The 22,789-nt window shown below is 40.7% G+C and overlaps 1 protein-coding gene across 2 annotated transcripts; it reads right to left on the bottom strand.

Annotated features, from left to right (window-relative positions):
• Window positions 1-470: 470 nt before the first annotated feature.
• TFRC (transferrin receptor) lies at window positions 471-22,151 on the bottom strand. Of its 2 annotated transcripts, none has more exons than XM_072142518.1 (19): window positions 22,031-22,151; window positions 19,567-19,623; window positions 17,076-17,283; window positions 14,553-14,757; window positions 13,552-13,692; window positions 13,313-13,406; window positions 12,257-12,376; window positions 10,743-10,853; window positions 9,418-9,557; window positions 9,168-9,316; window positions 8,955-9,071; window positions 7,809-7,894; window positions 7,647-7,710; window positions 6,981-7,048; window positions 6,171-6,214; window positions 5,502-5,583; window positions 5,054-5,275; window positions 4,707-4,847; window positions 471-3,243 (listed from the first exon to the last, which is right to left on the bottom strand). In XM_072142518.1, the coding sequence occupies exons 2-19, from the start codon at window positions 19,603-19,605 to the stop codon at window positions 3,001-3,003; spliced, it is 2,274 nt and encodes a 757-aa protein (XP_071998619.1). In that variant the 5' UTR covers window positions 19,606-19,623; window positions 22,031-22,151; the 3' UTR covers window positions 471-3,000. The 2 variants fall into 2 exon arrangements, with proteins under 2 accessions (XP_071998619.1, XP_071998618.1); XM_072142517.1 differs by lacking the exon at window positions 22,031-22,151 and adding an exon at window positions 21,816-21,966.
• Between the last annotated feature and the right edge of the window lie 638 nt (window positions 22,152-22,789).

A 22,789-nucleotide genomic window follows, 5' to 3' on the forward strand; every position in this document is an offset into this window, starting at 1 on the left:
AGCCAGCTCTGTCCTGGGGGGTCCTCTTGACACAGTGCAGGTGGTAGCTGAGAGGAGGACACTGTGTAAGTTGAAGTCTATTCTGGAGAATAGCTCCCATCCCTTGCATGAGACTGTGGTGGCATTGGGGAGCACATTCAGTGACCGACTGCTTCACCCCAAATGTGAGAGGGAGCGATATCGTAAGTCATTCCTCCCCGCTGCCATCAGGCTGTTCAACAAACAAGGCCCAAACAGAAGTAACCTGCGCCCCCCACCTAACCAGTCCCTGCAAGTCCCATCCACAGACTAAACATCAAACTGACGATCATTGCTTGTCTCTTTTTTGTCTTTTTATCCCCCTTTTATTTTTGTTCATTTATCCCTAATATTATTATTGTTATAGTTTCTGCTGCTGCAACACTGTGAATTTCCCCACTGTGGGACTAATAAAGGATTATCTTATCTTATAAGGAAAAAAAAAACAAGCATTTTATGGAAACTGTTTATTTCATTCAAGCTTTAACTTAAATCACAAAAGCAGCTCAGTGACCCATGTTATCAAAAGTAAAAATTACAGCTAGATGCACATCACAGACTTCTAGAACCATAGAGGGTAGGCAACCCACAGGGATTTTCATACTGTATAGTATAAAGTTATGCCCAATTAGATACAGAACATTGATCCAAAACTTGTAGAACATTGTGTGATGAGTCCTTTTATACATTGGACCTTACAACTCATGTGGGTTTCTCCATCATCTATAAAGGTTACAGTGATTCTATAGGACTATCAAGGTACATCAACAGTAGTCATCAACAGGGTGGTTAAACCGAGGCAAGAGATTAACATGAAACATGCACTGCAGAAAACATGTATTGGAAAAGCAAAGTTCTTAGGGAAGTCATTTCACAATTTTTTAACAACAGAAAAGAAGGTAATGTAATTAAAGTAACTTGTCCACGGTTTAAGTAGGACCCGAATAATTTAATCTTAAGTGCTAACCCTGAAACTGAAGAGTCTCATTCTTAATAAGTGCTTCTGGGTATAATCTGTAACAGTACCAACACCTTAACCAGGATAGAAACCATTACAATTTTACAGCATTTCTATAGAAAACAACTTCCCACACCAGTATAAATACGGTAGAAATTTAAAAAGACACAAAATTGCACTCAGAGAAGAAATCAAACTACCTTTAAATGCAGCCTGAAGACCACAAAATACACAAACTACAAGAATAGAGCTAAGCATTGCAAGCAAACAAGCTACCTAAAACCAATTATGGGAAACACTGTCCCCGATAATTAAGTACACCTGTAGTGTAACATATGAGGGATCACTGCCCCCGATATAACACTGTGGTAGGCAAAAACTACCAATTTTGTACATAACCCACTATGGAAGACACTGCTCCCGATAATGTTAGTTCAAATTCATGATATAAGTTACTGGAAATTCTGCTTTAGGGTATGTTCACATTCAGAGGGAAAAATCAGCTGCAAGATTTTTTTTTTTCCCCCATGTGTTTTTGATACAGATTGAGTCAGTGCACATTCCACCTTAATATCGGACAAGTCCTTTTATCCCTCAACAAGTGGGAAAAAGAAAACCAGATTGAAAGATTTAGTAGATTTTGAGATTGATATTTCTATGTCAGAAAACACAAATATGAACATACCCCATAAGATGTCAACCATGGAAATAGCTTACTATCCAGAGTTTACATCGGAATAAATATTGCCAACAACACAACCTTCCTAACTTAATATAGCAGGATGGAAGTACAGGACAAAAGTAAGCTTCAAGTGGGACATCTTAATAAATGAAACCCCAAAAGGATGGCTTAGGAGCCGTTGTGTATGCCCACTAGCCATTACCAACCACGCCGACTGGTGGCTGGCAGCCTTCATAAGCAGCAGGTTTTATCTCTTTGCCATGGCACAAGACATTGATCAGAAACAATGTCTATAAATAAAAACAATGTAGCTCAAGGCTCCTGGACTCTATGGACCCCAAATCATATTTTTTAAATCCACATTAACAGCTGCACATGAAGGGTGCCAGACACCAATAACATAACCCTATAATAGATGGCATCTGTCTCACTGCGGCAATTGAAAAAGGTTTCCCTTCAGTTTAGGCCTCGATTTGCGTGGCACAGGGAAGTGCAGAAATTCCAGTATCATGTCTGACCAGTTAAGCAGATGCTGCTTTTATCATAGGAAAAAAAAAAAATCCGACAGTATAACTGTCAATTATGGAAGGCACTGCTTCCGATAATTACCAGGATAACAAAATTAACACTATTTATAGTGATCGCTGTCACTGATAAATAAATATGTATTCAGTGCTGTAAAGACGCTCAGAACCCTTCCAGTTTGTACGCACGATTCACATAACGACTGCTCCTGCACCGCAGGTAAAATAGCAGCAGATGACCTGAAAGAGGCAGCCTAGAAAACATGGTAAATAAGGGGGTAAAGGCCTGTCTCAGTGCTGTAAAACGTTTGGTATAATCTAGCAACTGGAGCTTTCTGAGGCTAGAGCTGCGTTCACACATGTGTTTTGTAATGCAATACAACAGCTTAGGAGGTTTGTCTAATTGCATTGCATTAACATTTCGTAGATGCAAGTGTTAACAGTGTAATGAGGCAAATCTCCTCAGTTGTTGTATTGCATTTCAAAACACAATGTAAGTGCCATATGTGAATGCAGCCACAAAGTACAAATATACATGGAAAGGGGAAGGGGTGCATATGTAAAAATTTTGCATCACAACCAAATTTTTTGACAAGGTGCGGGAGGGGGTTGTGCCCTAGGCATAACCTTGTGCATGATAGATTACAAGACAGGCGATATGAAACCCCTCATTGAAATGGCTCATATTTGTGGCACAGAATGTAGAGGGAGGGGGAAAAAAAAACACATAAAAGGGTAAAAGAGTATGTAAGAGTATGGTGAATGAATGTGATAAGTGTATGAGAAGAAGTGCTTCACTTGACATGTACAGCATGATCTTAAAACTCATTATCTATTTCCCAGATCTCGCCCTCCAGGGCATTGGCAGCGCTCTGTACAGTCCAGGTAAGTAGAGCCAACTGGTTTTTGAACATATCTTCATTAAACTGTGCCTTGTTGTTATTCAGCAAGTCAATGTGTTTTAATGCTGCATTGAAAGTATGATTGCCATTGCCATAGAGGATATGGCGGAATGGGGATTCCTTAGGAGAAACATATGGAGACAACATAGAGTGTTCAACCTAAAAGAAAAGGAAACAAATATACATATTACATACATTAAAATTCCCAGCATCTGGAGAGGAGGAAAGTAAAATGATATTTTATATGTAAATGTATTTTGCTTTGAACATAGTCACAGTCATGAAAGAGTAGAAAAACCAGCGCTTCTGGAGACGTTTGTAGTATAAAGATGAAAAACTTTCTTTTATTCGTTCCTCTTTAAAATCACATCACGGCAGTGTGCACACACAAGGATACCATGACAAGGATATCCATGACTAAGCTCGTCTGAGCGAAACGCGTTGGATTTACCCCGTGTATCCTTGTGTGTGCACACTGCCGTGATGTGATTTTAAAGAGGAACGAATAAAAAAAAGTTTTTCATCTTTATACTACAAACGTCTCCAGAAGCGCTGGTTTTTCTACTCTTTCATTGTTGCCTTAAAGGGGTATTCTCGTCTGGGCACTTACATTCAGTTTCACTAATCTGCCATATATAAACATTTCTTCAATTGGATGTTATTAAAAAAAATGTTCCTGTGTGAAGATCATTTCTCATAAATGTAGTCATTCTGTCCCTTAGAAACCAGATGGCTTCCTCGGATACGACCACGTCACACTCTGGCAGCGGTGGCCAGACTTGGGCTATTGAGCCCTGCCTGACCTACTGGATTCAGCGATCATTACCACAGGATCGCTGTGGGACATGCAGTAACTCCCGGACATTTCATATACAATAACCTTTTTGTTTATTTCTTCAATCCATCCAGCAGAGGTGGCCGTATCCGAGGAAGCCATCTCGTTTCTAAGGGACAAAATGACTACATTTATGAGAAATTATCTTCACACAGGAACATTTTTTTCAATAACATCTAATTGAAGAAATGTTTACATATGGCAGATTTATCAAACTGAATGTGAATGCCCAGATGAGAATACCCCTTTAAGTCTATGGGGATCTTCTTGTATCCGTGCAATGGAAGCAGACTGCGTGATTGGTGAGCTGGATCTTTTTCGTTTTTTTCTTTGTGCTTTTGCTTAAGCATAGTCACAGTCATATTACAAAGGGCAGAATAAACTACATCACGTGCAGAAGCTTTCCAGAAGTGAACTGCAAATGGTTTGTGGCAGTTTGGAAGAAATAGTGTTTATAAGTGCATTACGCTTATAAAACCACAGATCAAAAGCTGCATCAAGATCTAAATTTGTTTTTATTAATGTAGCTTACATGCCATTTTTACTGCATCATGTGGAACACAAAAACAAAAACTTTAAAGCCTTCATACACACGAACATGAACCCAGGAATAGGACCCTGTGTTTTTAATGTTGGCCCAGGGTTGTGGAATCCATGGCCGTGTGCATGAGGTCAAAGTATCAGTTACAAGTAACACCAGTTTACACAAACATTTGATTAAATAACCTAGGAGTAAAGAGAGTTCTTAATCAACAAACAGACTCTGCCCTCTTGTCAGAAGGGTTACCTTCATAATGCGATCATTGAGAGATCGTAAGAAAGGCTTGTTGTCAAGATCAGACTCCAAAAAGGTCTTCTTGAGAGTTTTAGATGCCCTGTTAAAGTCTCCCCAAGCAGAATTCATCCACTTCAGATTAAGATCCATACTCTAAAAGATAAAGGGTAGGGAAACAAAGCACATATTTAGTATATGTTTTTAGCCAATGTTGAATGCTGGACATAGAAAGTAGCTACTACAAGAAGATTAACATTTTTATAATATATAAACAAAAGCAGCAGATGAGATTACATCGTCTTCCTATACCACTACACAAATCAGTAACCTAAAGTACACAAATGAGTAATTTTCCATACCGTTATTGCATTTCTTTGCCTGTTGAGAGCCATAGTCTTTTTTAGCAATTCCTCTGCATACTTAGGGATGTCCAGTGGCAGCATATGATCATGTGTTACACGCAGAATTATCTGGCCAACTATATTGGCAGCCGTTCTACACATGGCTTCGACATTCACCATGCTCTTAAGATTCTGGATAGTGTCCTTCTCAGTTCCAAGATATGCATATGGAAGTTTTCCCTATGTTTTGGGGGGGGGAAATGAAATTCTTGTAACACCAAACTTTATAGATTATGACACAGCAAAATATATTGATGGCAATACCTTGCAACTGCATCAGGGAAATATCCCTGTACAACTCGTTCAGATATTTGAACATTGAGGTCTCCTCTTAGAGTATAAAGATGGGGGGGGGGGGAGAAAAAAAAAAAGAGAAAAAAAAAAAAAGGTATAGGCACAAAATTACCTTTTGAAAGCGGAGAGATACAGATGGGATACCAGAATATGCAAGGAAGGGGTATGCAGCATCCTCCATGGAGAATCCATAGCTGTAAATGATTAAAAGAAATCTTATTAAAAAGGTGTATTTAGCAAAGAACTGGTTACGACAACCTCTGTAGTGAACCAGCTGCCGATTCTTAGTAAAATAAAATTAGAAAATGATTAAAGAAAAAAAAGAAAAATATATATATATATATATATATATATATATATATATATATATATATATATATATATATATATATATATACCCCATGGGCAGTTTAATACTAGTCCTTAATCTTCCCAGTCAGCATGATTCTTCTAAAAGATTGATAATTGGTATTAAAATTGCCAATAAGAACCTGTCGTCATGATTTTGACCTAGTGATAGGTTCTCCAACTTATTCAGAAAATAAAACCTCAGATTAAACTTTTAAAACAGCACCTGCACTGTAAGGTAGTCATTGGTCCATTTTGAATGCCTGAAATTGTTACCCAATAGGGAAACTAAGGTTGCAATCAACTGCAATACTATGATGACTGCTTAAAAAAAAAAAAAATGCTAGCGTAAGGGACTCCGTTTATACGTACATTTTAAATGATTACATTAAACTTTATAATTAGAATCAAAATATTTTCAAGCAAATCTTACCTAAAATCAGCTGATGACAGCCTATTATTAAGGGGATCAGGCATCTGTGCACAAAGGTAAAGGAAAATTATGTTTAAACAATCTATTGTATATCCACATCTTAAAGGGAACCTACCACCACAAATCTACCTATAAAGGTAGATTGGGTGGTAGGTGGATCATTGGGACGTGAGGATAGCCCTTTTAAGGGCTAATCCTCACGTCCCTGCACTTTTTTGAGAACTTTAATTTGATATTTATTCAAATTTACTTATGTGGCTACCGGGGCGTGGAGTAGCCGCTTATGAGATTACACGAGGCGGCTACTCCACGCCCCGGTAGCCACTTTACCCCTCCTACTCACCCATCTTCGGCGCGCAGCTCCGCGTAGCTGCGCGCCCTCGTCCGGGGAGCCTGCCGTCTGCGCATGCGCAGAAGAGCAGGCCCGCGCCTGTTTCGGAGTTGTGACCGCGCAGGCGCGGGCCTGCTCTTCTGCGCATGCGCAGACGGCAGGCTCCCCGGACGAGGGCGCGCAGCTACGCGGAGCTGCGCGCCGAAGATGGGTGAGTAGGAGGGGTAAAGTGGCTACCGGGGCGTGGAGTAGCCGCCTCGTGTAATCTCATAAGCGGCTACTCCACGCCCCGGTAGCCACATAAGTAAATTTGAATAAATATCAAATTAAAGTTCTCAAAAAAGTGCAGGGACGTGAGGATTAGCCCTTAAAAGTGCTATCCTCACGTCCCAATGATCCACCTACCACCCAATCTACCTTTATAGGTAGATTTGTGGTGGTAGGTGCCCTTTAAGGTGTAAGCAAAATCAGAATATTACCTCTTTTAGGATTTTTTGGATTGTGTAGTGCAGAAGTGGACTAGTAGATACTTGCAGTGAGCCAGAACCTGTAAAAACCACACATTGTTAGTAATGTTTGGGATTGGAGGTAAAAAGCTGGGTATCCCACCATTTTTCCATACCATATCACTGCCAAAAAGATTTGAACTCATCAAAAATATGAAACTTGCAAAGAAAAATTGGATATAATTACACATGGCAAGCCTACGAGTCTCTAAGAGAGTGTAGGCTGCCATGATAAACAATCGGCAACCTCCCCCCCTTTCAATGACGTCATGGATGGGGAGTAAAATCGGCCATCCAAAATGGCTGTGCCCATTGGAAGTAAAGTAAGGTGCCATGGTCGTGTTAGACTGCCGCAACAGTTACTGCACCGACCGTGGCAGTAACAGGCGGATGTCCGCCTGTGAGCTCTCTCCATACATCCCTGCAGCAGAAGGACGTAATAAGTACATCCTGGTGCGCGGAGGGGTGAAGAATCTTTGCATGCACCCAGAAACCAGAACACGTGATATTTACATTGCCAGCATAACCTTATAGTATGTGATAAGCTACTCCTACTCCACAACACACTGCTTACAAATAAGACTGTTTTCATAGTGACAGGTCAACTTCTACACTGCGTTTTAATTGTTTTTAACATACCTTGAATTATAGCATCCAAATTGATATATGCTATTGCTTTGAGATGAAGGGTAGTAAGGTAACCCTGAAAAGATAATATCATTAGAAAGTCATGCAAAATGTATTACATACAGAAATATTTATGCGCCTGCAATATATTTCAAGTCAGAATATGGAAAATACCTCCAACCATTCAGTCGCACCAACAGCTCCAAAGTCCCCTGCACTCCAGCTTGCAAATACAATGCTCCTTCGGGGTTTATACCCGTCTGTAGGATATAAAAGGTTGTTTTAACATTTAGCTACCATAAAAAAAATTATGCACTTTAACCATTAGCCATCTTGGGCTTCCATCTCAACATCCAACATTGTTAAACACTTGACACAATCCCATTTGTTTGTGAACAAATAAAAATGTAAAATACTGTATTACCCAATAAACAGCAGCGAACTTTCACAATCCAATACAAAACCTTAAATAGGAACATTTGTCACTCCCGGGTTGTCATTTTTAATAGATTGCTTTATTTTTCATGAATGTAGGATCATCTTTTCCTACAATTCCATTGCCATTGCCAACAGCGGTGTCTCTACATTGATCAGCACTGAAGAAACCTATAATTTATTCATTAATTTTCCCCAGAAGAATTTGGGTCATAGTGGCCATAAAAGACTTATAGGGGGAGATTTATCACTCCCAGTTTTCAGGTGTAGAAGGGGAGAGGGCGTAGAGGGGCGCGACGGCCGGTGGAGGAGGTGGGCACGGGGGCCAACTTTCGGTCGCTGGTTTTTATGCAAAACTACGCTGACCTAGTTTTGATCGCCGGCCGCGCCACTCACTGGATACATCAGGTAAGAAGTTGATAAAACTTTCTAAACAAGATAAACACAGGATTTACAAACTTATGTTCTTTAAAAGGATTCAGAGACTGTATTACTTCGTCATTCATCCATTTGATGGATCCTTCAACTAAAACCAATGGGAGGCCACAAGAAGCAACATACAATATATTGGAGAGATTTATTATTGCTTCTAGATTAGTTTTCTGCACTGAAATAATTACAAATGCACCGATTATTTTTATGCCTATGACATTCCCGTCCTCTGCTTGCGCACTTATGTTTGAAGGTTTTTACTCAAAACTACGCCAGGTCGGACTGGCATAGTTTTGCCTTGCAACGCTGCGGTCAGATGGATACACCAAGAGGTCTGTGCCAGGACAGGGAGTAAGGTGGCCTAACCTTCATACATATGACAAACCCCCCCCCATATCACCTGCATATGCCACTCAAGTTAAAGGAAATAAAGCTAGGTAAAACAGAACATACCATTAACCATTTCTGATAACATGCGGGCAAGCTCCAAAAGCAGAGAGGTCCCGACAATTGTCTTGGATACTCCCAAACCCATGTAGTCTCTCTGGGCCCCAACTACAACATATCGATCTAGAACAAATACATAAGGAATTATTAGTTGGGAATGCTCCCCCCCGCCCCCCCAAGTCAGTTTTCCAGAAAGCTACAGCAGAATGGTTTGGCTACCTGGTTCATCAAAGCCTTTAATGACTCCAAAGACATTGTAGATTTTCTTCTCAGCATTCTTATTGTTCACTTCCAGTTTAACCGTATATCTGTTGTCAAGCTTACAACCACCAAACCAACTAATTGGACAGTCATTAGAGTCAAGTTTACTAGAGGGGGAAAAAAAAAAAAAAAAAAAATCTCAAGTTTTGAATAAATAGTCAAACACAAAAGTGACATGAGTGAATTACAGCAGGTCACCCCCACTTACTCAAAAAGTTTTTTTCCATCTCTACTGGAAAGTGTTTGAACTGGAATCTGTGGGAGTCCAGAAGACTTTGATGGTGGAAATTGGGTATGGTTAAATGAAGGGAAGCCAGGAGTGAAAGGATCACCACTACCAAAATGAGCCTGCATAGGAACAACAAAATAAGGTATTACTTTTTGTAATGTATTTTTCAAGTTTATATGAGCATTTAACCAGAGAAGCAGCCATAATGCAGTTGTGATGCAGCCGACCGCATCCAATTAACTCTGCGGCCATAGTTAATAACATAAACCCCTTCCCGCCGATGCCCTTTTTCGTTCCGAGTTTTTCATTTTTCACTCCCCAACTTCAAAAATCTATAATTTATCTATATATCTATACATTTTTTATGTACGGAGCTGTGTTATGTCTTCTTTTCTGCGTAACAAATTAAATTTAAAAATGGCGGTATTTAATATTCCATGCTGTTTACTGGGAAGCTGGAAAAAAATTCCAAATACAGTGAAATTGGTGAAAAACCGCATTTGCGCCGTATTCTTGTGGGCTTGGATTTTACGGCTTTCACTGTGCCCCAAATAATATGTCTACTTTATTCTTCGGGTTGATACGATATAGGTTTTAGAACGTCTTCATACATTTACTAAAATTAAAACTTTTTTTGGTATTTTGCCATATTTTGGCGCTAATAACTTTTTTTTACCGGCTATGGAGAGGACTCAGCTTGTGAGCCCTCTCCATGCACCCGGCATGTGATGATGTATTAAGTCACATGTCAGTAAGGGGTTAACAGTACATTAAAAAAGTCACCGATTTGGGGAAAAAAAAAAAAAAAAAAAAAAGGGGGTGAGCGAGAACATCCTCATTTGCGGATAAAAGTCATCCTCATTTATAGCATTTCAGAATCCATTCATAGGCAACATGTCAAGACTTGTCTATCACTAATGCATTGGTCACAGCCTCGCCATTATATCACCAGCATGCCCCCAGTAGTATATAGCCAGCCACACGCACCCCAGTATGCTCAGCACATAAAAAAATTTAAACTGAGCAGCAGTTGTCAACACATTGGTGCGCTTGTTGGGCCGTGAGCACAACCTGGAGCCGGCATGGCGAGTTTTTTTTTTTTAATATGCCCGAGTATAAGCTGACTGGGGAGTTTTCAGCTCAAAAATTGTGCTGAAAAACTCTGTTTATATGCAAGTATATAGGGCAATTTTGTTTTGAATTATCAGCACAATTAATTCATTGGATGCGGCCGGCCACATCAAAACTACATGCCGGACAAGAAGTCTATTCGCACACTAAACACAAGCAAAATACAAACTTACATGACCAAAGGGACAATCAATATCAGCAGCTGCTTGATCTGGAAATGAGAAATCAGATGGAACAGGATAGATCAAGACCCCAGATGCACTAACACGTTCAGCATTTCTAACCTAAAAAGGAAGAGTAAAAGTAAACAAAATGTTAGCATTTCATACAGGGGCACCTAGAAAGACTTAAAAAAATTCCTATAATAGCAATATGTATTTTTGAGGAATTTCCAAAGACTCCTCCTTTGGTAGCATGGGAACAAAAACAATTCCCCTATGCTCAGGCAGTCTGCAAATATTGCACATGTGCAAGAATTCATTCCTTGAGCAGCCGCTCTAGTAAGCTGCAGGTCGCACAAGAAACAAGTTCTTGCGCAAGCATAAGATTTGCAGACAGCCAGCTGACATCACCGGCTGATCATAGCAGGGCAGGTCAGAGGGGTGCATAATATTGGGGGCCGCTATGAGGTGCGCAGCTGACATGAGCCCAAGGACCTCAGGGTTATTTATTTTTATAAAGTTCTTTTCTGCGGAATCCATGGAACTAAGAGACATTGCCATCATCCCCTAGAGCAGTGGTGCCGAACCTATGGCACAGGTGCCAGTGGTGGCACTCAGAGCCCATTCTGTGGGCACTCAGGCCATTGTCCCAATTTAACCATACAGGACCAAATCCACAAAACCTTCCTGCAGTCCCAAGCAACTTAAAAGATACTGCTCTCAGAGCTATTTAAAAGCGATGTTTCATTGGCTGTTTGAACTGCAGGAAAAGTGAGAAGGTCAGTGGACAGAACTGCATTGTCTTTGGAGGTCCTCCTGTTGTACCCACCATTCTTCCTGGAGAGAAGCTACAACGATAGTCTGAATTTGCCCACCATTGAATGTTGTTGAAGAACAGGTAGCAATAAGTTACTACTTGAAATGCCATGTTGGCACTTGTTGGTAAATAAGTGGATTTTGGATGTAGTTTGGGCACTCGGTCTCTTAAAGGTTCGCCATCACTGCCCTAGAGGTAACGAGCATGCTTAAGAGGACAGTCTACCATCACTTATCTGGTGGTAGATAGCCTTTAAAAGGGATACCATCACTAAGCTAGCGGCATCTACAGGTACAGTATGAAATCTCGCCCATTAACCTTAAAAAAAAATAAAATCAGAGTGCAGAGCTTAAAGATGGGTCATTTTTGCAAAACTAAACTGAAAAAAGGATCTGACAAACTGAAAAGAAACAGAACTGAAAAACAAAAAAAAAAAAAAAAAATTCCCTCAACATGAGACCTGGACAGCTTAAAATCACTTTTTATTTAATTATTTCTTGGTGACAAAGAACCGCATGGGATCATTACATCTTTTCAGGCCTCTAGGTGCGAGAACCCTAGGGGCCTACTAGATTGAATGGCAACTTTATTCACAAGACATGAAGCAGTGTTTTATGTGGTTATATACTAATGGGTGCATCGAATACCTGTTCAAAATTAAAATCATCTTTTTTCATAAATTTTAGAAGAAATTGATACAAACCCCTACCTTTTCTGACATGGGTATAATTCCAGATCGTACAAGAATAATTTTTCCAGTTAGGTTATTTTTTTCACGGAGGTCTTCAAAATCTTTTTCAGTACCATAATTGGCATACATAAGGTTAGCCTAAAATGAAAACATTTAAAAAAAAGTTTAATGTATTCAAAACTATTACAGTAAACTTGTGACCACAAAAGTTACATTTTGAGTGCTCTAGATGAACAGCTTTGGCTTCTTGAAGGCGATTACTTGTGGAATAAAATTTCACAAATTACACTTCTCTACTATCCACTGGTCCAAATACTCACAAGATAGGTTTCTAGAAGTTATGATTACTGGGAAAGTGTTCACAGTCTCCCTAATTGGTGAAGTGGCAGGCCTGTGCATCCCATCACTCCATACAAAAGTATGGGAGTGTCAAATGACAGAACACGTCCCTCAGCTGTCTCTGCACTCATATACAGTGAAAAGGTTCGTTTGAGTGCATGCTGGTTGTGCCGCACAACTCATTAGTGAGATGGGGACCTTGTTTGCCCAAATTATGGTGGTTTAAAGTACAAACCCGTTAAAAAGAACCTGTCATACAAATTAACCCACCCAAAATAAGGCCTTAATTAAAACTATGAATTGTTCATTTCCATGGCTGCAATGTTACAAAAATCAGTTTAACTTGTATGCAACTCACCTGATGGGAGTCATTCACACTGAGTCATGAATATTAAATTTTACTTGCATTGTTCTGCCTCCTTGTTCCTAACAGGTCCATGTACGATATTCTGCTATATGGAACATTGAGAATTCTGTAACACTTCTGGGCACTTAAAGTCATGTGACCAGGATGACATCTGTTAAAATCCCATCTACCGCATATTTATGTATCTGATAACATGAAATAACAGCAGCTCCCATGGACTTTTACTCCTACCTGTCCTCTATGGAATTCTATTTCTACCCATCCTCGATGTAAAAGAATAATCCAAAGTAATTTTGATTAGGTTTGAAGGCTATTAAGAGCAACCTCAAAGATATGTATACTTTTTAAAAAAAAAAAAGCCAACTTACAGTTACGGAGGTAGCAGGACTGTAAGCCACATATGAAGTAGGTGTAAAGGTCTCTTCTGCTAATACATCTTTGAGAAGTGTTACTTTGTTATCCCTATAAAGAAAAATAACTATTTAGAACATTTTATTTGACACACACACACACCATCCAAAGACTATTAATAAATATGCCTCTCCAAAGTTTTGCTCATTTGAGAGTACTATAAATACTACGTGTGAAGGGAAAAGAAATAACATACCTGTTAAAATCTTGTAAGGTGACATAATGCACATCATCCCACACTTTGAGAGAAGCGATGCTGCTGAATTTCTCATGTACCATTTTAGTCACTCTCTCTTCTTTATCAGCACTAGTTCCAGGAGAAATCTCAGACAGGTCCCTGGAAGAATGAAGAAATGCATTGTGTTATTGTATCCTAAAAAGCTGATCAATGAGATTAAATACATAAACTGGTTTCATGCAGAAGCAAGCACAAATAGTAAAATTTTAGGCAAAGTTTTTAACTCAAAGTGATAAGGCTGATAAATGCATTTTTTGTTGGATTTTCCCTTTGTTGTGTATGCACTGTGGAGCTTGGTTTTACTAAAAGGTGTCCAACATCCCTAACGTTCTATGACTTGTGTTGCCACATTCTCAACATCTTTATTTTCGAGAAACCTATCAACACTTTTTGGAGCGAATGTCAACATCGACCCAATTTGCATAGCTAGGTATGACAGACTCAGCATATGAGGTAATCAGTGGGAGAGTTGGGGAACGTGATGGAGCGGAGCTGTGAAAGGAACAATAACACCCTTAGGAATCCTCAAGCCAAATTTGCATAATGCTATATTTTCCAGAAAACTGTGGCTGGAACTTAAAAAGTGCTACTAGTTTTAGGACATTAGGGGCGATTGCAGAATCCCTCATCTGATATATATGATGGATTTTGTAGGGTTCCTTTGGTCGATCACATGTTTATTTCAGGAGTGTGCATCATTTACTCACATTTATATTTCTGTTTGAAGTAGCCTGCACAACTTGCATAAAAATGTGCTTCTCAAAGTATATTTAGGTTTTGAACATCATGCAATTTATGTATACAAGACTGTGTATTCAGAAGTTTGGCCACATGAACAACTTTCATACAACTTCCATATGCATTCGCTGGTTTTAAAACACTAGTGTATGGGAAGGCATATGTTCCACACATTTCTAAGGCTGTAGGAACAGCAAAGAAGGGGCATTTAAAGTACTTACTTAATATTTAACTCAAATTTAGTTGTTTCTATCTGGTTTTGTAAAAGCAGCTTCAGACTACTCCAATCTAGGATTGTTGGCATCTCTGGTTGTGCATCATGGTCCACTCCATCCGAGTCATCAGTAGAAGATTGGCACTGTACTTCTTTACTAGACGGCAAGGAACCAACACGCCCTCGGTAACTCAAGTATCCCGTAAGGAACCCTGAAACAGTGATGGCAAATAGTTTTGCTAATGTCTACCTTTAAAGTGCAGTTGTCACGTAAAATGGTAAAAACATGGCAAAAAAAGGCAAACAATCGCCGGAACCGATTCTAACGAAACTCAGCCAAGTTCAACGTGTGCTGGAAAGAAAATTCTGCCAATGCACGCACTGAAGCCACCATATGATAAATACAGGCAAACAAATTACTTGTGAGAGTAATTGAAAAGAAAAAAAATTGAGTTTAGAAGCACAACCCTTTCTGCTTCGAGTGACATCCAGCTTCAGAGCAGCCGGTTACTGATGCACGGACATCAATTACAGAAGGGGGCATCCTGAGGCAGGGAGAGGTTGGCGTCACCGCTAAACGCTCCACCTACTTACAATTTACTTTGGGTTGTAAAGTTAAGAATAATGCCACAACACAAGTCCCTGAAAGGAACATGATCTGGAAGGTGTTAATAAACTGCTATCAGTTTCTTGTGAAGCACCTTAAATTTTATTAAGCATTTATTTATGCTATGTTTTATTGCCTTCCCTTCTCTGAGAAACTTTGAAAGACACAAAGTAAAAGATTTTTCAAAATGAAAGCCTATTTTTCAAAAGTCTAACAAGATACAATTTTGTTTAAAAAAAAAATATATTTTGGGACTTGCATTTTAGAGGCGAGAAAATTTTTTTTTTAAATTCTTTGTATTGTCTCCATGTGTGACTATGAGGAGCTGGCATATCACATGACTAGTATATATAGTCAATGTGCCAGGCTGTGGTATCCTGTCCTGAAAGAGTGTTCCGTCCCCTCCTTAACCACTTGGCATGGAGGAGAAGGTGTATTTGCAGTAATTGTGACTCATGGCTTTTAAACTGGTAAACTGGCAGACAAGACACGATAATCCTGCAATAAATATATCAGGCCTTAACCTATACCTCACCTGACTGTGCAATTTTAACGTTTACCATCATTGATATTTTTGGACCACAAAGATTCATTTTTCACTTCCCACCATCAAAAATCTATAAAACCTTATTTTTCCCCCATGTAAAGAGCTGTGTGAGGCTTGTTTTCTGTGTAACAAATTGCACTTCATAGTGACAGTATTTAAGTATTCTATGCCGTTTATGGTGAAGCGGGGAAAAAAATTCTGAATGCAGTGAAGATGAAAAACGCTTTTGCGTCATTTTCTTGTGGGGTTGGATTTTACAGCTTTCACTGAGCACCCCAAATGACATGTCAACTTTATTCTTTGGGTCAGTATGATCACAAAGATAACAAAATTTGTATATGTTTTATAATACATTTACAAAAATAACCTCCTGTACAAAAAATAAAAAATTCTTCATCTTGCGGCCTTCTGGCTCTAATAACTTTCATACCTTGGTGTACGGAGCTGTGGGTGGTCATTTTTTGCAACTTTTGATGAAGTTTTCAATGCTATCATTTTGAGGACTGTACGCCCTTTAGGTCACTTTTTATTGAATTTGCCATTTTGAAAAATGGCATTTTCAACTTTGGGCACTATTTTCCGTTACAGTTTAAACGTTGGGAAAAAGACATTTTGATAGATTGGACATTTTGCGACGCGGCGATACATAAGATGTTTTACTCTGTATTTATATCAGTTTTAGGGAAAGGGGGGAGATTTGAATTTTGTTTTTTTTTTTAAATTAATTTACAGTATGGCAGTATATGGGGGAATTTGCACATCTATTACAATGTGCAAATCGCACATTGTAATAGATAGCCTAAAACATGACAGCCTCGGGTCTGTGTGTGACCCGGGGCTGTCATAGCAACGGATCGCAGCTCCCCGATGACGTCATGGGGTGCGACGATCTGAGCCAAGATGATGCGGCGAAGGTGTGTAATCCGAGCAGCTTTGCTGGTGTCGATCAAAGGGTTAACACTCCCGATCAGTGCTAACACCGATTGCTGGTGTTAGGGATGACAGTTTGCTTCATTGTGCAGCAAACACCCACTGAGTATGAAGAGGGCTAAGCCCATGAGCCCACTTCATTCTCCCCCTTCACTACTGTATGTACAGTAACATCCAAATGCAGTAAGGGGTTAAGGAAATGTTTTGCAAATCATAGTTTCTTCACCAGAGTATCAGGCAACAGCCATTACTGTGAACTGCTAGGCAGGTGTCAATGTGAGTCTTTATATAATCTTACATTTCAGGTTTTCGTATACTAATTTTATATAAGTTGGAAGTTGTCCTGAAACAACTGGTAGCAAAAGGCTCCATTGTAAATGATTCAAGTCATTTGTTCAGTTGCCAACATTACAAGACTGGAGTGGCATTGTCTGAATTGTTCTTACCTATCATAAACAGAAGAACAACAACGAGAACTTTAAAGCATAAGCTTTTACACCCATTTTTTCCAGACTGATGTGTTACATGAGGGTCTCCCATAGGCTGATCACCACATTCTTCCTCATCCGCCAGCTTCATCTCCACTTGACTGTTGTCTCCATCTGTTTGAGGAGTCAGACTGAAGCGTGTATATGTAAGAGGGACCCTGCCAAACTAAAGCAAAGAACACTTTAATCATTCAATTCACAATCATTATGGAATGACATGTAGCAAGATTTTTGGGGATACAGGTGGTCCCCGACTTAGACAACAACTGGTTACAAACAGACCTCAGGATGATGGTAATTAACTGTACTTTAGCCCTAGGCTATAATGATCACTTATTAAAGGTGTCTGCAGTTAAGCTGTATTGTTGAACCTGGTTCTTATGACAACCAAACATTTATAAAATATACAGTTCCGATTTACATACAAATTCAACTTAGGTTCTGTAACGTGACACGGGGACCGCCACCCTTTTAGGGTGTAATCTCAGTGTGGGAAATGCTCCTGCACAGTGTAGCAGCTAGTGAAGTTAAAGCAAATATGGGGCTCTCGGTAATTCCCCCGTGGTACTTAAAGGTTATTAGCATGATTTTAAAAGTTAATTTTAGAAGGAAGGAAGCCATAGATAAATATAAGATTACCACAGTCACAGTGCCCCTGGTTTATCATGAACTTTTAAACTTTTTATTTTTCCATGCAATAGCTGTGTCAGGTTTGTTCTTGTACTGACCATTTGTTACAACGTGCCACTGGTACATTGTAACAAAGGATTAGAAAACATACAGCCTTGGGTCTTTCGTCACAGGGAGCGACGATCTAAGCCAACATGACGGCGCCCATGGACTGCTGGCAACGATCGAAGTGTTAACACCCTATATGCAGCAAACACCCAATTTGTATGGATAGGGCTCAGCCAGCGAGTCCTCTCCATACAACCGTAGCAGACTCTGTGAAGAGACCCCCCACAGATCTCAAGAACAAAGGGGTCCGATGTACCCCCAATCGGACCCCTCGACTCTCCCCAAGATAAACGAAGCAGCCAGTTGTGCATGGCCAGGCTTCCCCATTTATCTCTATCGAGCTAACCGAGATATCACTATACTCAACAATCTGTCGGCTCCATAGAGATGAAAAGGGCATTCCGACCATGTGCGACCGGCTGCCCAGACATCTCAGGGAGTGGCGACGTGACTGACCGGGGTACATCAGACCCTTCATTCACATGATGTGTGGTGGTCCGGTCTCAGACCGCCACTGATTACCATGTTAAAGGGAAGATGTCACCAGGGACCTCATTTTCACTAAAGACAGATTGTAAAAGCCCATGGCACCTGCAGTGCAAAAATGCCCCTCTGCATTACAATAAAGTTGTGTGTTACAACTTACTCTTGCATCCAGACAAAATCCTGGGGTAGTCCCAGGGGCTGGACTTTGTTTTGGATGCATTTCAAAAAACAACATGTGACTTGTCTAAGCTGCAGACTGCCTCCATCTTTGTGCTCCTGAACAGCTCTGCCCCCCCCCCCCACCTCTGATGTCAGCTCACCAGGCTGTGACCTCTGAGAAGGAGCTGAGTGGGGGGCTAAGCTCTGAGGAGCAAGTAACACAGTCAAGACACATGTTTTTTTGAAATGCATTCAAACCAAAGCCCAGCCCCTGTCACTACCACAGGATTTTGTCAGGATGCAAGGTAAGGTATAACACACAATTATATTGTGAAGGAAATGCTTATAAGAGACAAAGGCAGATTTGCACTATAGGTGTGATGGGCTTCTGCAACCTGTCTTTAGTGAAAATGAGGTCCCTAGTGACAGGTTCCCTTTAAGCCCTATAAGAATTCCTTTAAGGTCTAGCAGGATAGGGAATGTCCTTAAAAGGGATACACCCTCATTGTTCATTAAAAAAGGACACAAAAGCACTAATTATAATGGTAAAAACGCTGCTGCGGTATTTTTGCCATTTAAATAAATGCACGATTTATACTTGCCATCAAGTGTGCAGCTAGTTCTCTACTCCAGGCAAGGACTCAATACCACAAGCTTCCAATATCAAGTCAAACTAAAATCTGATAACCAAGAGAGGCTTCCAGCATTGTACAATTACCCGGAAAAACAGACCATGTACTCTCTTTGCATCTACGTAGCAGTGAGACCAACAATCGTACAATTACTGTGTGCACAGATGATGGTGCCCATGCTCAGCGATCACTTTACTCACTCCTATGTGACAGAAGGAGGACTACAGCCAGCCATTTCTGGAAGCCATCTACAACTGAATGGAATAGTGGGTACCTCCATTCTATTTACACAGGGCACTCAAGGGGAAGCCCACTTCTCAAGGTAGTGGAGGTCCCAGAAGTGGGATTTCCATTGAATAGATCATTAAGACCCATCCTGTGCCTTCACTGATCTGCCATAGGACTTTCATTTTTCCATACAAAATGATACTTACAATATTTGTGATTGTGGTCCGCGCCCTTTCCATTTTCATCAAAACTTGATCAATCCCCTGCAAAGTAAGGCATAATAAAGATTAAACATTCACATAAGAAAAAGAACATGCTAAGCCTAGCATTCCTACACAAAGAAGAAACCATGCACAGCTATACATGCAGAAAATACACTGCAGATTATAGGACCTTTAAATTTTCATATGCCTGCATTACTATGTACAGAAAGCTACCACTGACAAAGGACGATTAGAATGTCAATTTTATTCTTTGGGAAAGGGCAAATCCTATATTAATCTGCAGCAAAAAAAGACAGGAAATTTCACAATGAATCCACGCATATAACATGTAGTTTCACTACAGATTTCCTAGCATAACTTGCAGGGCAGTCTGTATTGAGGAGCTATTTTATCAAAAAGCTTCTATATATTGAGGAAGGGTACATCATAGGGAAAACAAATTGGGAAATAGGAAGCATTTTTCGATAGAATTTCTTTATAGGCAGTTGGAACTTTGTTCTTTGGAAGTCTTTACTTAGATGACTCATACAACCAAAGATCTTGTAAAATTAGGTTTTATATCAAGATAAGCAGATAAAATATTGTTTTAACAGGAAGCAAGAAGAGCTCAATTATTGACTGAGCTGGCAGAACTGGTTGGCACTAAAGCCAAGAACTATGAGGACAAGGAGCTCCACAAAATAGAGGTGGGACCCCACTGCAAAGTCCAATCTAAAGAATAGTGTTCACTTGCAGTGTACCCATTTTCTTTATGGAAATCCCATAGTTGCTATACAGCTGTTGACCGAATAACTTATACCTGCTGTAGACAAATGAAAACTGTTATCTGTGTCTTATGAGAAAGGGTAAGAAAATCTTGGACTCCAGTCACACTGTATAGGTTGCAGGGAGTTTTTTATTGATGCAAACTATTATACGTGACGTTTCGGTCAACAATAGACCTTTATCAAACTCAGTCTGTAAAGTGGAATCAGTAAAGGGAGGTATGCTTGTAGCAATGTAGCGCTGCCCAGAAGGAATAGCGGTCTGTGCCGCTTAGTGGCACAGACCGCTATTCCTTCAGGGCAGCGCTACATTGCTACAAGCATACCTCCCTTTACTGATTCCACTTTACAGACTGAGTTTGATAAAGGTCTATTGTTGACCGAAACGTAACGTATAATAGTTTGTATCAATAAAAAACTCCCTGCAACCTATACAGTGTGACTGGAGTCCAAGATTTTCTTACACTATATGGGATTGGGACCCTCTCCAGTGCACCTGCATCGAATACTTGATTAAGTGTGCAGCCAAAATCCAATTTTTAAATTTTATGAGAAAGGGTGGCAGATGGCCATTTTATGATGGGGGTTGCTTGACCCCCCGGAACTTGCAGTCCGGTGCAGGATCAGAATGCACTAGTACCGGAGAGCAGCAACGGCTTTTGTTCTGCTGCTACTAACATTGAAAGCGGTCACAGACCTCCTGGACTGGTACCAAATACTATCCATGGTCTTACCTTTCTATTTTCAATGCATTCAACAAATTGCTCAACTTTTTTTTTAATCAAATGTTCTCTCTGTCCATTACTAGTGACTACATAAGCCAGGCTTGTTCTTTATACAGCATTCCAAGAATCACATGAAGGTCACGTTGTCCCATGAAATTTCCCTGTACATAGCAGTGTCAGCTCGCTGTATAGAGGATAAGCCGATTAAATAAAAATGTGACCCTCCACTACTTTTCAGCTCTGATCTAAACTTCCTACAGCAGACAAGGAGTTACAGGAGTAAACTATGGCATAAAAGAGTAAAGAGAAACACTATAAACGTGGAATATAATCATTAGGATTATAAATGACATGTCAAACAGCACATGACATAAGGTGATCACCTATAGGTTACATGTTCTTTATGCAATGACATTTACACATTAACCATTTATATATATTGCTTTATCATAGACACGCGGAGGGCAGATGACTCGGAGAATGAATTGATCTAGAGAGTAACCATGCCTCAACATTTCCTGCCCGTCACTTCCGACTTGGCAGCCATGTGCATAGGGTGACTGCGGTACCTACAGAGGCCCAAAATAACCTTGAAGGGTGTAACCTTTCTGTCATTCAATGGGGGTCATGCGGGTGTTGCCCGGCGGGCAATGGGGGGCACGCTGCCATATCTGCAGCGCACACATTACCAGCCGGCGCATGGTTTTGGGGAAGCGGGCACACCACGTGTTACCGTTCTCACCCTAGGGCTGCTCCTATCACACCCCCGCAGGGACACAGCACCCGTCATGTGACCTTCAAGTTCAAGGTGCCATAAGGCTACATTGCCAATGACAAAGGGACGCAATAGCGCGGGCTGAGTATATAGAGTGTATATGGGCCGAGGCAGCAGCACCGGAGGTCTCGTCTGCAGAGAGCGGTACGTGGCCGGGCCGGGCCGGGCGGCTGCACACTTACCTCAGATCCTGCAGACTGTCGCCAGCGCCGCGTGTGCGGATCATTATACACGCCCCTCGGCACGTCCGCACGGCCCCGCCCACTGAGGGGAGGAGGCGCAGTCCCCGCCTATAGTACGGAGCTATGGTACGGCTGCATCTATACGATATGACAGAATATGGCGAGCCCGGGTTATAAAATTAGTCAATGCCATCTTGGGGAAAGGCAGCCAAAGTATAGTCCTAGAGATAAAGAACCCGAGCTCAAAGGGGCTGTCCAGGTTCATTCATTTTTATAAAAATAAAAAAAAAATCACCTCCAAAGTCATGTAAAGGGGCTGAAGAGAATTCGAGAAGAGTCACAATGAGAGGCTGAAAAGGAAGCTTCAACTGGGTTGCCCATTGCTTGAGCTACATAATACCCAAACCCAGGGCAGGGGACAAGGTATAGGCCAGAGGTGGCGCACCTATGGCAAGGGTGCCAGAGGTGGTACTCAGAGCCCTCTCTATGGGCACCCGCGCCATCACCACACTGCAGACGCTGCCAGACAGGATTTAAGGCTTCTTGAAGTCCCAGGCAGCCCAGGACCCTAGAAGGAAGCTACAATGATAGCCAAAGCTTTTTCTCCTTCTTTGTACTGTATTGGTATCCTCAGGTGCCTAAACAATTTAAACCTGTGACAGAGCAAGGAGTAATAAAGTTACTGTTTAAATTGTCGCATCGGCACTTTGCGAAAAAATATGTGGGTTTTGGATGTAGTTTGGGCACTTGGTGTCTAAA

This window comes from Engystomops pustulosus, chromosome 3 (assembly GCF_040894005.1).
Source record: "Engystomops pustulosus chromosome 3, aEngPut4.maternal, whole genome shotgun sequence".
Classification (NCBI taxonomy): Eukaryota; Metazoa; Chordata; class Amphibia; order Anura; family Leptodactylidae; genus Engystomops; species Engystomops pustulosus.

What these genes read in the sequence shown, in the direction of transcription:
- TFRC (XM_072142517.1), bottom strand. Translation starts at nt 21,863, where the DNA reads ATGACGGGTGCTGTGTCCCTGCGGGGGTGTGATAGGAGCAGCCCTAGG. An exon ending in GTGATAGGAGCAGCCCTAGG is followed by an intron (nt 19,624 to 21,815) that starts GTGAGAACGGTA and finishes CTTACTTTGCAG; the next exon opens with GGGATTGATCAAGTTTTGAT. An exon ending in TTATACCCATGTCAGAAAAG is followed by an intron (nt 10,854 to 12,256) that starts GTAGGGGTTTGT and finishes CTTCCTTTTTAG; the next exon opens with GTTAGAAATGCTGAACGTGT.